Below are 14,860 nucleotides of genomic sequence, written 5' to 3' on the forward strand. Positions count from 1 at the left end.
CTGCCCACCGCAGTCAGAGGGTCAGGGAGAAGGCAAGGGGGCTGCGGTGGCCGAGGCCTGGGTGTCTCGACAGCATCGGCTCCCCGCCTCGGGCACCCGCGCACCTGCGGGCTCCCAGGGATGTTGGCCGGGTGCGGGTGTCAGGTCTCCGGTGGCCGCGGTGCTCTCGTGATGGCCGTGACACTCAGTTAGGACTCCAAGACTGACCATGCTTGAAGACATGTCTCTAACGGCTCCCCTCCTTCCCTCCCCGCCGCTGTGCCCTCAAGGTGTGCAACAACAGGAAGAACTGCCACTGCGAGGCCCACTGGGCGCCTCCCTTCTGTGACAAGTTCGGCTTCGGGGGAAGCACGGACAGCGGCCCCATCCGGCAAGCAGGTACGTGACGTGACGCGTCCCCGAAGCGTGGCCTCCTGGCGGCCACGGAAGCCAGGCAAGATGGCAGGCCGCCAGCAGGGGGCGCCTCCGGGCACCGCCGGAGGAGCCCGCCGGTGTGGCTTCCCCGGTGCCCGTGGGGCCCCCGGGTGACAAGTCCACCGTGACCCACGCGGGGTCACGCGCCCCCAAGGCCTGCTGCTGCTGCTGCGACTGGCCGTGGGGATGGCGTTGCCACCGTTTCTATGGCAACAGACACAACAGTGCCGCCGTGCAGGGGCCAGGGAGAGCGCGCAGGGCTCGGGGAGGGGACGGGGAGGGGACGGCGGCCCGGCGGCTCAGCCTTGCACGCCCGTCCCCTGCTGCCACCGAATAGCCTAAGAAGACTTCGAGGGTCTGTGGCACAAAAAGTCAAGGTTTGGGTTTGGTTTCTTTGCCAGTCCGCCCCGGGGCTTGAACTCTGGGCCTAGGCGCTGTCCCTGAGCTTGCGTGCTTGAGGCGAATGCTCTACTATGTGGGCCTCAGCTCGAGCTCTGGCTCTCTCTGTAGTTGATGGGAGGCGAGCGTCTCCACACTCCACTGCCCAGGCCGGCTTCAAGCCGCGACCCTCGGGATTACACGTGGGAGCCACCAGCGCCCCGTGAGCCCCCCCAGTGCCCGGCCTGGCTCTCTTCAGGTCCACCCAGTATCCCCCCCAGAGGCTGTCGCGACAGTACAGGCCCAGTGAGGCCTCAGGGGTTAGCGTTTCCAACACATACAAAGGGTTCTTCCCAGAGCGGGGGGGGGGGGGGGGGCTGCCTCTCTCTGCCAGGCCGCAGAGGGAGGGCGAGAACTTGGGTAACCGACGCCACCTGCCCCGCTGTCCCCAGCGGCCGAAGGTTTGTCTGCACACCTCAGCATGGCCGTCGAGGAGACAGGATGGAGGGCCCCCAGTATGGAGGAAGTCCCAAGTGAGCCTCCCGTGTGCTTCCTAGCGCTTCCGGTCTCCTCCCCAGCCTCCAGCCACAGTCCAGTCAGAAAACGACTCAGGGCTACCGCCCCCCTTCCTTCCCACGTGCTGGGAAAGTAAACAAAGGGCATCGAGGCGCATTGAGTCGCAGGCAATCAACAGCGTCCTCCCAGAGAAGGAAGACTGCCACCCAAGGCTGTGTCATTAAGTCCCTCACAGAGCGAAACAAGGCCCAGAGGCTTTCCATTCAAGAGAGGATTTTCTTCTTTTTCACTGTCTGATATTAGACGTCCAGAAATAGGGTCTCATTCCATCAGGAGGAGGGGGAGGGGGAGGGGGAGGGGGAGGGGGAGGGGGAGGGGGGAGGAGGAGGAGGAGGATGCAGCTCACACCTGTAATCCTAGCTACTCCAGAGGAGGAGGAAGAGGATTAGGGATAGTGGAGGAAGGAAGAGGAGGAGGAGGAGGAGGAGGAGGAGGAGGAGGAGGAGGAGGAGGAGGAGGAGGAGGAGGCAGCTCACACCTGTAATCCTAGCTACTCTAGAGGCTCAGATCTGAGGATCATGGTTCAAAGTCAGCCCAGGCAGGAGAGTCTGTGAGATCCTTACCTCCAACTGACCAACCAAGTAGCCAAAAGTGGAGCTGGGGCTCAAGGAGTAGAGCACCCACCTTGATCACAGAAGCCCCAGGGCCAACCAGCTCAAAAGGAAGAACGCAAAGGAAAAGAGAACGCAGAGTCTCTCCGCAAAGAGGGAGGGGAGCTGGGAGTGGCGGGTTTGTGGGGAGGCTGGGAGGACCGCAGTCTGAGGCTGGAGGGGCTCCAAGGTCGCTTCTGTGTCTGGGGCTCCCCGGGGGGGGGGGGTCCCCGGGGAGTCTGTGTGGTCCCGCCAGCACCCCACCTGCCGGACTGACGCGCGAACTCCCAGGTTGTCAGCCGTGACCGATGCCTGCAGCCGCTGAACCTCCGACACCACCTTGGAAGCAACCCTAACTTATGAGCGCGTCACCCAGGGAGGGACGCACTCCGTTCCTGTTTATTCCTTCAGCGTTGGCTCCGCCATAAATGTCGTGACTTGATGTCTCTCGTGTTTTATGACAACCGCCTCCTTCTGTAAGCCCGACGTGGTTTGTTTCAGATAACCGAGGCCTGACCCTGGGGGTCGTGCTGAGCATCCTGTGTCTTCTTACCGCCGGATTTGTGGTTTATCTCAAAAGAAAGGCCTTGATCCGACTGCTGTTTACACATAAGAAAACCACCATCGAGAAGCTGAGGTACCCTGGCTTGGGGGCGGGGTCTTTTGGGGGGAAAGGATGGTGGAAGGAACAGCCAGCAAATCACTTCTCACCTCATCGTCCTTCGCGGGAAGAGGGGGCAGGTTTTTCGGTGGGGTGAGACGGCATCTTTTCAGAGTATTTTGTTTTGTTTTTGTGAATTTCTGCCAAACCAGCTACTGCTCTTAATTTTCCCTTCAAACAAAGCCTGCCCTGTGTCTTACATAAATAATCATGGCGGGGATGACTACCCTTCACAGGAGAGAGCTGTGGCCCAAATATACCCAGACATTATTGCTGCAACGCACCCTTCACACGCACTGTCTCCCAACTGTCACAAAGCTGCATTGCTGTAGGTTAAAAGTACTCACTTGATACCATGGAGGTTTGGAGGACACACAGAAGTTGTGTTTCATCCCCTCGGAGCGTGAGATAATCCGACCTTTGCATATTAGTCACCATAAGCAAAAGTAGATGGAAGGGAAGTAGGGAACGTTACGCGGAGGAGAAGGGAGGCTCCCTGGGTTAGCACGTTACGGGTTTTACCTTGCAGGGGTGTGCGCCCCTCCCGGACAGCCAGCGGCTCCCAGCCTGGACAGGCCCACCCCGCCCACCCCGCCCACCCCGGCAAAGGCACAGCGAGCAGGCCGCCATATTCCAGCGTTCCCAAGGTAAGCTGAGCCAGCACGCACTCTTAGCGTCCCGCCAAGACCCGAGCCGCGCCCTCCGCCCTCCGCAGGAGTCCGTTCCTGCTGGGTCAGTAAGTTCACACAGCGCTTACTGAGCCAGGGTGAGGGTCCGGAGCGACAGGAGGCTCTACGGTGACCCCTACTGGATCTGCCAAGGCACGAGATACGCCGCATCCGCAGGGCTTCTGCCAGGAGAGCCTTCAGAGTCGGCTCCTGATCCCGGGCCCTTGGTTAGTTTCCAGAGGTGACCAGTCGCCCGCGGGTGGGCCCACTTTATTCCTGGAGAGCCGGTGCTAGATGTCACTCTCGTATTTAATTTTACCAGGTTTTATTTTAGTGTACTCACGAGATTGTTTTTCTGGCGGTGGTGGGATTTGAACTCAGGACTCTGCTCTTGCTAGGCTTCTGTGCCTCCAGGGCTCTTTTCAGCTGGTTCTTTCTTCGGATAGGATCTCCTTCCTGCCCAGGCACCCACCTACTTTAGTCTTCCAGAAGTTGCAGTGGTCGCAGACATGTACCACTGCGCCTAGCCCATCATCTTTAAGAAATTGCACAAAGGGGTTTCAGTCCACCCTGTCAGTTTGTGAGTGCAGTACCTCTTGATCACGCCCTCCCTTCCCGCCTCCCTCCATGAGGCTGAGTCTTTGAGGACTTTCCTGCTAGCCTGGAGCCACAGTCCTCCCCATCTCGGCCTCCCTCGTAGCTGACCATGATGAGCCCATGCCACTGTGGTCAGCCGGGAGATGAGAAGTCGTCTCTAGAACTTTCCTGTCGATCCTCATGTTCTCAGCCTCTTGTGGGGCTGGTGTTCCGGGTACGATTCACTGTCATCTGGCTCAAGAATTCTGCAGCATTGATTTGAATATCAGATGTCCCCTCCAGGCTGACGGGCCGACTGTTTGGTCTGTGTCTTCCTTCTTGGTTCTGCTTCAAGAGCCCCACGCCTGTTTGCTAACTAAGCAAGTTTGGTTGGTTTGCTTTCCTGTTGCTTTACTGAGACAGAGCCTCCCTGTTGTAGCCCAGGCTGGCCGGGCACTTGCAGTCCTAGGCCTTGGGGTTATAATCGCGCACCACCACACCTAAGTCCACCGTGTTTACGAATGCAAATAAAGACCCCTCTCTCCGTTGCAGATTTGGGGAGCTGGTGTCATTCACTTGTCCTTGTGGATTAAAATAAAGAGTCGTCCTTCTAGGTACCCCAGATATCTTCGCTCTCCGCCTCCCTCCTCTAGCTTCAGGGATGGCAGACAAGCCCGCGGTGCTGTTTTCTCTGTGACCCTCACGGCCTGGCTCTCCACTCTGACCCCGCAGGACAGGAGGTGGTCACCGCGCCCCAGCGCCGACATCAGCGGCCCCCTCCACACCCGAGCCGCGCCTCGGCCGCGCTCCCCGCAGCCAGTGCTCCTGCCCCTGCACCAGGCCCCCCGGGCGCCCGGCGGCCCCGCCAGACCCCTGCCCGTCCGCCCCGGACCCAAGCAGACCCAGGTACGCCCGGCGCTCGCGGCACGGGGGTCATCCGAAACCAGACCCGGCGGCTCCCAGCGCCTCGACAGAACGAGAGGACCCGCTATGCAGATGGCTAAACGACACACTCGGAACAACAGCTTCCCACCGTCACCCAGGGGATGGCAAGAAGTCTAGAGAGCTTAATTTACTGGTAGTAACTCCGTGTGTGTGTGTGTGTGTGTGTGTGTGTGTGTGTGTGTGTGTGTGTGTGTGTGTGCGCGCTCACCAGTCCTGGTCCTAGGGCTTTGAACGCAGGGCCTGGGCACTCTCCTTGGGTTTTTGTGTTCAAAGCTAGCGCTCTACCCCTTGGGCCGCCGCTCCGCTTACGGATTTTCGGTGTTCAATTGGAGATAAGAGTCTTGAGCATTTTCCTTCCTGGGCTAGCTTTGAACGCCAGTCCTCAGACCTCAACCTCCTGAGAAGCTGGGATTGCAGGCGTGAGCCACTGGTGCCCAGCTTGAACCTTCTTTCAATTTTCAGCGTCCTTAGCGTGCCTGTGCAACTTATCGCCAGGGGTGGGGGGCCTTTTTGCTGCCAGGAGCTCTCTGGATATGCCTAACACCATTCATGGGCCTAGAACTATTGAACTTCAATTTGACAAAAGCTCCTAGCTGCCTTGCATTTCCGGCCTCCCCTATGGTGGCCCGAGGATGGTGAGATCAGGTGCTTTGACGGGCCTGATGCAGACATACGTGGGCTGTGTAAAGCCCCCAGCCCGACGCCCCAGCCCGGAAACACACCGTGACTGGGAACGGTAGAGCAGGAAGACAGACTCGAGCAACCCAAGGCAGATGCTCGCTCAAAGGGTCATAACGGTTATCCTCCCCCACTGTTTTTAATCTTCAAAGTGATCATAAGAACTTCACCACCCATCAAATTTCCCTGGTCTAGCTTTGATACTGTACCAGGTCCTCTTCAAATATCTCATTTTTCTGCTGTTTTCAGGGGGTGATTGCTGGTTTGGACCTTGAATGTGACCTTTCGTAATAGAAAAGGAAGGAGGGGAGAGGCAAATGAGAAACGCAAAATACTTTTTTGCTTGAAGTCTTTCTTACAGTTTCTGCGCACTTACATGTTTTTAACGTAAGGTGTTCTTTATGAACACGGCTTTATACGTGGTATTTTTTTTTTTACTTTAAAGTCACCCCACATCTTAAGGCGTGGTAACTCCTCAGTGTTACTTTAACAGGGGCACTGAACTTGAATAGAGAATAATTTCAAGTACTTCTCAATGAGTAGGCATGATTGGGTGTCTCTCATTTTTGCTATCAGTAACATCTGTGTTAGGAAGACCTAGAGAAATCAATTTTGGAGCTCTTTACTCCCTTAGGGGAGGTTCTTAAAAGTGAAACATTGGGTTGAAATATTATGTGAATATTTAAAGACTCGTAATATGTTAAATGTTCATTTAAGACATTTATGTGCCCTTATCATCTTTTCCATATTTGCTGGTACCAATTATGAATATTTCAACCCTTGGCCAATTTGATAGGTAAAACATAATCCCTTCAATTTTTTTATGTCTAGTAGGTTGATACTTTACTGAAATAAGGTATAGAAATGTCCAATTATAATTAATGGGGTGTCAGTTCATCCAATTTTACCTCCAGGATGTGGAGTCTCTTGCTGTTTGTAATACACATCATTGAGTTTGCTCTGTTTTCCTGGTGAACCATAAGATGCTTTCGTCACTGTGAACTGACCCTCGTTAGCTTTGCCTGTCTTTGTTTTAGAGTCTACATTTTCTGATATTAATATATATAATTTTCTTTTATGATCACTGACAAAGTATGTCTTTTTTTCTACTTTCCAACATTAACTTACATACAGAATTAATTTTTAAGAAGATTTCTTTCTGACATTTCATTCATGCTGCCACTCAGTATCTTTTTTTCCACTCAGTATCTTTTAATAGATATCTTTAGATCACTTACATTTAATGCAATTATATTAGGATGTAAGCCTATTATGTTTGATTTCCCTCCTCTGAGTTTTATTTCTCTGTGCTCCTATTACCCTTCAGCCATTAGTCACTGAAAAATCCACACATTTCTCACTCTTACTTCTGGCTGTTGTCTGTCTGGAATCTTCCGGTGACATATGATACGGATGAACTCCATGATTTCTCTCCCACCACACATGGGGAACTGGAATTACTTCCTGGCAGGAGTGGGGAATATTTAGAGGTGGGTCTTGGTTGACAGCACAGATGGAGTCTACTGACCTTTAGTTCTTCCTAGACCCTCCCTTCCCTGTCCTGCCCACCGTGACGACAGAAAACACGGCCACAAAGCCACTGGCCAACCTCACACTGAAAGGACACGCTCTTTATAGAAGACGGGCAGCTTCTAGAAGCTGTTCTATGTGGTTCTGCGAAACCAAGGACAGGTGAATCAGCTCATTCTTGTGTCATCTATGGTGACACAGTAATTTAAGCCCTAGAATTCAAACTTCTTATCCTAAGCGGTCTGGATAAAGGGGGAAAAAAACAACAATAACTTTAATTTCCTTCTCATGTCTCCAGGTAGTTTAGAAGGCCACCCCCCCTCCCCCAGCCCAGCCGGGAGTTGAGTCAACACACACACTGTGCTCACAGGGAGGAGGCAGGTGACAGGGGAGTCCACAGGACCCCAGGGCCCTCAGAACGCCTCAAGCCTGCACGGAGTGAGCAGCCCACTGTCCTACAAGAGGCGCCCAAGTGGCTAAAATTTCAATTTAAAAAATAAGGGAGGCACAGCTCGCATGGTGAAACACTTGCCTTGCCAGCATAAGGCCCTGAGTTCAAGTTCCAGTACCACCAACCAAGGAAAAAGTGTGAGCCTTTAAAGACTAGAAGAGCCAGGCGCCAGCGGCTCCTGCCTGTCCTCCCACCTACTGAAGAGGCTGCAGCTCAACGCGGTAGAGCGCTAGCCTTGAGTGGAAACGCTCAGGGGCAGCGTCCAGGCCCTGAGTTCAAGCCCCATGCCCAACAAAAATGACTAGGAGATATGGGGAGATATGGGTGGTAGAAACTCCTCACTCCCAGCCAGCACTGAGTCGTATGGTGCAGGACAAGTCCCGGAGGAGGCCTTCGGGACTCGGTGGACTCCCAGGGCAGGGCCAGAGGTGGCCAGAGGTGGCCAGAGGTGGCCAGAGGCAGTCAGTCCCTCACGCCTGCTCTTCTGGTGCATCAGATCAATCCCTTAAGGTTTAAACGAACACAAGCTCTGTATCACACCAAAGAAATAAATTCCCCGGTTGCAGAAAATTCCGTCCTAGGAGAACAGGCTGAACTTGAGCGGACGGAAAGGCAACCTCGTGCCTGACTCCAGCGCGCCCTGGTCCGAAGCGGCACCTGCCAGTCCCAGACGGGGCGTTCTGCCCGCCGCTCACCCGCGCAGCCTCTGTGCCTTTCTACATGTTTGCCCCTGGAGCGAGCGGCGAATGAGCACCGGCGGATGCGGGCGCCTTCTTGCCTTTGCCTATGTTTATGTTTGAAGCATTCAGCTTCCTGGGAAACGATGGAAAGTCATTTTCCTCCTAGAAATCTTATCTGTGAACTGCAGGACTGCACTCGGTGGCTACGATTGCTTCTCTAGTCAGATTAGCTCCTTCAAGAGACGAGCAGGAAATAAAAAAAAAGGGCAACCGAGTCCCTCTCTCACAAAGACAGACTTCTGTTGAATCAGAGGCTTTGCCTGAGAAGAGTGACACATTTAGTAAACCTGCTTTTGCACTGTAATTCTACACTGCAGAAATCCAGCAGAACAACAATGGCAGGATTTAGTCCTTCTTATTTCAGTTATATATGGATGGATGGATTTGGGGGTGGAGGGAGCAGTCCGGGGACTGGGGTTTGAGCTCGGCTCTCCTGCCTGCTGGCACTTGCTCAACCACGGAGCCATACCAGTGCTGTTGGGTTGGTGGTTGTTTTTGAGATGGGATCTCACTTCCTGCCCAGCCACGGAAGGATGACAGGCCCACACCACTGCCCGGCTTCCTTGTGAAGTCTCGTGGGCTCTTCTGCCTGGCCTGGCCTAGAACCACAACCCTCGCGTGTCGTTTTGGACGACAGTCTAGCTCTAGGTAAAGAAGGGAGTCTCGTGAACTTTTCCCCCTAGCATCCAGTCACCCTCCAGTTTCCTACTCCCACGGAGCTAGAGTTCCAGGCCGAGCCGCTGGCCCCTGGCTTCGTTTGTCCACAGTCCTTTTGATCTCGGCTTCCTGAGCAGCCAGGATGACGATCGTATAATAGCACGTTGCCTAATCTAGCGTCGATTTTGTTATAAAGCCTTTGACATATTCAATATAAATATATATCCCTGAACAATACAGACTCTTTCACATTTACATTAACAGTATCAAGCTGTGCTTTCCATGCAATTAGCACTTAGACTGATCCGTGTTCTTTTGTTTCTAGACATTCTCTTTGACTCTGAATGAAACATTCTCTTTTTTTAACCTAAGTACAGCTAGGAAAGTGTGCTCTACTAATTCCCCAAGCTGACTGACGTCCCTAGACCTGCGGCCGGTGAAGTGGCCTCCTCCTCCCTGCAGACGGCTGTGGGCTGGTGCGCTGCGCTAGGTCCTATCAGGAGCTCATTAGACAGAAACGTCCTGCGAGGGTGGGGTTCGGAGCTCCCCGCGGAGGGCTTGCTTGGCCTCTGCCAGGCCCCCCGGTCCTCACCCTGCGGGGCTGCGGGGCGTGACTGGGGGCTTGCGTCTCGGGCTCTCTTCCGAGACTGCAGGGTCCGTTCGTTGGTTCGTTGGTTCGTTCGTGCAGGGGAAGGGGAGCGGAGAGGGCGTGGCGCAGTCAGCGCAGGGACAGTTCTGAGATACGGCTCGGGGAGAGGCGAGGGCTTCCCCGTGAAGCCATTTTCCACCGTGTGTGTGTGTGTGTGTGTGTGTGTGTGTGTGTGTGTGTGTGTGTGTGTGTGTGCACTTCCACCGTGCCTGCCCTGGGGCGCCTTCGCAGAGCCCAGCTACCAGGGCGTTTGGTACTCAGAGCACCCTGCTTGATTTCTGTACCCTCGGCATCAGAGGGGCTCAGAGCTTAGTTTTTTCCGGACTCCACCGTTGCCACCCAATCCTCTTTGATTTCCTTTTTCTTATGTTCTCCTGGGCTCGTATGGGGACTTGAACTTGAGTCTCGCACTCTCATTGGGCGGTTTTGTTTTTTGTTTTTTTTTGCTCAAGACTAGTTGTCTACCACTTGAGCCATAGCTTCTCTTCTGGTTTTTTGGTGTTTAACTGGAGAGGAGACTCTCACCGATGTTGCTGCCTGGGCTGGCCCTGACCCACGCTCTTCAGACCTCAGCCTTCCGAGTAGCCTGGATGACAAGCGGAGCACTGTCACCTGGGTAAAATTCGGGAAGTACATCGTCCAGAACGTTTTCGGATGCTGTGTGCTCCTCCCTTCCAGGCTGTGCAGTGCACTTAGATTGGGTCTAAGAACCTCTTACTCGCCCACTTTTTGTAAGCTATTTGATGCTTTTTTAAAAATCCAGGGCCTAGGAATAGGGCCTCGTGGTAGAGTGCTTGCCTCGTATACACGAAGCGCTGGGTTTGATTCCTCAGTACCGCATGTACAGCAAAAGCCAGAAGTGGCGCTGTGGCTCAAGCAAAAAGAAGCCAGGGACAGTGCTCAGGCCCTGAGTTCAAGCCCCAGGACTAGCCAAAAAAAAAAATATTCAACATATTTTCATCCATTCACAGTGGCTTTCACAGACAAACAGCCCACCCAGTGACTGGCTACTGACGAGTCACACTTAGCTTCCGTTACTCTCCAGTGCCTCCATTTCAGTGGTTTATCTCCATTGTTCTATAAATAGAATTCTGATTTTTGTGTGTGTGTGTGTGTGTATGTATGCTGGTCCTGGGACTTGAACTCAAGGTCTGGACACTGATCCTAAGGTTTTTTATTTTTGCTCAAGGATAGCACTCGACCATTGGAGCCACAACTCTACTTCTGGTTTTCTTAATTGGAGATAAGAATTTCATGGCCCTCCCTGCTTGGGCTGGCTTCGAACTGCAATCCTCAGATCTCAGCCTCCTGAGTTGCTAGAATTATAGGCATGAGCCACCGGTGCCCAGTGGAATTCTAAATCTTTGAGACAGAGACGGGCTAAGCGTGTAGAATTCGGGGTGTTCCTACCCCACCCCTGCTCCCGAAGTGGAGCTGTATGTGCTTCTGCTGCATTGTCTGGTGAGGACCCCATCCTTCCTGCGGGGACCTTTCTGTATAACAGGATCTGCTTATTCCTGCGTATCGCGTGGAAGCTGACAGCAGTTGTGAACTCCTCATGATGGTGACCAAGGCAAAAGGGTTGTATCCGGAGTCCAGCGTGTTTGTTTTCAAACGTCTGAAATGTTTCAAAAAGGTGGCTGTTGATGCAATAGGGCCTGAGGTGATGCTGACCAGCAGATCTGGAAGAGCTTAGAAAGGACACGGAATGGTGTTCGAATTCATTTCCTTGTTTAAAGTGAAAATAGATCTAAGAAATCTTCATCATCAAGTGGGAGCCACCTAGGGGCGATCTGGGGCGGGGCTGGACTTGCTGGGGAAACGCCCGGGTTCTGCAAGTCAGCCAGGGCATCCCAGCCCCCCCCCCATCGGCACCAAAGCACCCCGCAGGGGCTTCCGGCCCAGCGTCTCCTGGGCTCTACGTGGGCCACACCTCACGTCGGAAAACAGCACCCATGGGCCTGGACCGACCCCTTGCTCCGAGGCCATTTGCGCCCCATTAGGCTGCGGAAAAGCCGGCACCTGACCTGGGCACCGTATTGGAATGAGGTCATGTTCAGGTTTCCCTTCAAACGATGTCCTGTGAGGAGAGAACAGGGCGCCATGTGCTGTCCTTGGTGCTAAAGCTGGAACGTCCAGTCAGCACCTCAACTGCCTGGACTTTTACCACTGGGGTGACCGTATCATCTCCCCTCTCCACTAGGGGCTACATCTGAGAGAATGAGATTAACAAAGAGGACCACTGGCAAAAGGCAGGCCTCTCCTGGGTGAGCCAGAATGAATGGCCATGCTAATGATGGGTTTCCAGGATAAATCCAAATGGATTGTGCCAGGCTGTAACCTATACATCACTTTTTCTCTCTGGCATTACCATAAAAACCTGACATTATCTTTATTGCCAAGAGTAGAGGCTTAGTCATACTTAGCAGCAAAATTAGTATCACTTAGTAATGAGTTATTTGATCCTGTCTTGCAGTTTTATGCGGATGTATATTCATAGTTTATGTGCTACACTGAGATCTTGCTCATCCTTTTCATTCCATGATAGGAATTAGAGTTTGGCCCTAGCTTATCCAACTGGGTCTGTTGGTGGGTTAGCTGCTCTCCGGAGACAAGTTCACTGCGAGAGTTGTAGAGCGGTGGCGGAAGCTAACGTCACTCCTCGACGGCTGTGGTGCATGCTAAGAGTGTTACTCGCTCCACTCTCCCGCCAAGGCCCGACCAATGGACTGCGGCCTGTCTCCTCTCAGCCCACAAGGACCCTCACGTGCTCTTGGGCTACGGGTGCGAAGCCTGGCCCCGCACGCACGGCTCAGCCTCCTTAGGCAATTCCACGGTCTTCCTTCCTACCGCAGTGGTTTGTTCAAGTCCCTCTCTGACAGCCGACAGGCACTCCCCACCACGCCCGGGGGTGACAGCCAGTGACACCAGTTGTATAGCAGGAATGTTCCGTCTGCCTTGAGGCCCAGCGCCATTTCCCACAGTCCTCTGCATACATGCCTTCTCCCCGGCTCAGAATCTCAGCCAGAGGAGAGCTGTGTCAGATCCTAACTTACCACCTCCATGGGAGCAAGGAGAAGAGAGGGTTTGTGGGTTTGCTATTATACTGTTTCTTCAGCTGTTCTCTTGTTTCCATGTAGCCTTTTAAAAAAAAAAAAAGTGTAGAAAGAGGCCACCAGGAGCTGAGCCCCCAGGGGCAGGGGAAGCTGGCCACTAGGAATTCTGGGCCCAAGGGCCAGAGGGAGGTGGCCCGTCCCGTCCCCCAGTGCACCTACAGTTGTAGAGAAGGGCAAGTCACGCACGTGGTGCTGGAAAGCTGCTCAAGTCAGGTCTTTGTGTTAGCTGCGAGCTGCCTAGGTGTGAACCAGCAGAAAATCCCAACATAAGCTGTGCTTGTGAGGCCCACTAGCCCCGTGGGCGTGCTCAGAACTGCGCAATTCGACGGGCAAGTCTTTCCGTGTTGGAAATCCGGAGGAGGGAAGTGTGCAGAGGTTAACAATCGTAGCCCTGTCTCCTGTACAGCGGGGGGGGGGGGGGGGGGGGGGGTGTTACATGCAGGAAGTGAAACCTTCTAGAACTTGTCAGGGAGCAGCATATATCGGCTGTGGAGCTGAGAGAACACTCATAGTTTCACATTTATTCCAGGGACCCCGTAAGCCAAGCCCCCCTCAGAAGCCTCTGCCTGCCACTCCTTTGAGCAGGACACCCCGGCTCGCCAGCGCCGTGGTAGCAAGGACCCCAGCCCAGCAGGAGCCTGGGCCCTGCCCAGCCCCCACCAGGTGAGTCTTTCTCTCTCTCCAACCCCACTGGGCGGCGGGGATGGGGGAGGGCTAGGCCTTGCTTCCGGCCTGCCCCACAACTGCAAATGTAAGAAATCCGTGTGAAAATGACCAGAAACAGTCAACCCCCGCCCCGCCCCCCCCCCCCCCCCGCTACAATCCCAGGGGCCCCACAGCCCGGACAGGCTCCTGCTGCCATCCCTCGCACGAGACCCACTTGGCCCTGCCCAGGGATCCCAGTGTCGGGGGAATCACAGGTTAAAACGTGGACCTGTGAGGGGTAAGCAGAAAATGCCAGGCAGGATGAACGGGGGAGGGGGGCCTCTTTGTGTGACTGAGTCACCCATTGGGGTCACCTGCCTCCTCCCCCACCTCCTCCTCCTCTGCCGCCACCGGGAGGCTGATTCCCTTCTGGGCTGGAGCCGAGATGGCCTGGTTGAGGTGTGTGGCGTTTCCAGGGACTTTGCCTAGTCAATACTAAGCGTGAGGCCACCTAAACTCGCTATAAGTTGTATTAAAAACAAAGATAATGACTCCTCAAAATGCCACTTTCCGTTTGCCTTTCCATCTCTCGGTGACACCCCAGGGGGAGGGTTTCTCAGTGGGCAAAGGCCCCAGAGCAGGCTCTGGCTCCCTGGCGGGTTGTAAGACTCAGAAACGCACACAACGGTGCTGAGCTCACAGCCCAACAACAGCCCTTGTGCCTCCTGTGCCCTGGCCGGATGCCCACACTGAGTGCCCAGAGGAGCCCACGGGACCATGAGCCCTGCACTCACTCCCATCTCTGAAGGGGAAGACACACGTTAGTGATTTCATTACAGCCCCTGGGAAGAACATTTGGCCTGTGGGAGAAAGAGCTGCCTAATAAATCTCCGCGATAAAGCTGGTTTGCGGGGGTCAGGATGCCGGGCTCGTTCCCGACTGCAGAAACGCAGAGAGACTGCATAGCATCTTCCTTATGTCATTGTGGTTTGGAGGTGGAACTTACAGTTGCTTTTCTTATTCCAGTTGAATGGGGGGGGGGGGGGAATCACTGCAATGTCATGAGGACGAAGGCTGTTTCCTTTTGGGAGGTGGCTCACGTAGGGGACTGTCTTACCACTGCCGGTGGCCTTAGAAGCTGACTTGAAGAACCAGCGTTCATTTCTGAGGGACCCGGTGTGCTCTGCTTTTCTCTGGGTCTTAAAGCTGGGCTGTATAATCCAGTAGCTCCTGGCGAATTGCCACTGGGAAAAGCCACACCACGCTGTACGTGTAACACACTGGATTCTGCATAGGCACAGCGCCCTAATGTCACTCTAGAGCCTCTAGGTTAAAGGAAAATGATTACTGAAGTTAATCTGATGGACTTCTCCACCCCCCCCCACTTCCGCCATGGCTGCTAGAAAACTTCATTCCCCGAGAGCCCCACGCCATCTTCCTGTTGCGTGGTACTGTTCTAGAACGAGCTGGGGGGTAGGAGGTGCTACCTTGGAAACGACTTCTCTGTGGTCTTCTATCGTAAGACACGGGGGAAGCTGGGTCCTTGAGCGTGGTCCTTGGGGTGGGCAGCCCCTGCCGGAACAAGC

The 14,860-nt window shown here is 54.3% G+C and overlaps 1 protein-coding gene across 1 annotated transcript in view; it reads left to right on the forward strand.

Annotated features, from left to right (window-relative positions):
• The window catches only part of Adam12 (ADAM metallopeptidase domain 12), a 248,540-nt gene that overhangs the window by 231,031 nt on the left and 2,649 nt on the right, over positions 1-14,860 (forward strand). Inside the window, exons 18-22 of the mRNA XM_048336123.1 lie at positions 270-378; positions 2,460-2,595; positions 3,149-3,266; positions 4,596-4,769; positions 13,159-13,292. Coding sequence (XP_048192080.1) covers positions 270-378; positions 2,460-2,595; positions 3,149-3,266; positions 4,596-4,769; positions 13,159-13,292 — 671 coding nt within the window. The remainder of the gene's footprint in view (positions 1-269; positions 379-2,459; positions 2,596-3,148; positions 3,267-4,595; positions 4,770-13,158; positions 13,293-14,860) is intronic.

The sequence above is a fragment of the Perognathus longimembris genome, chromosome 2 (assembly GCF_023159225.1).
Source record: "Perognathus longimembris pacificus isolate PPM17 chromosome 2, ASM2315922v1, whole genome shotgun sequence".
NCBI lineage: Eukaryota > Metazoa > Chordata > Mammalia > Rodentia > Heteromyidae > Perognathus > Perognathus longimembris.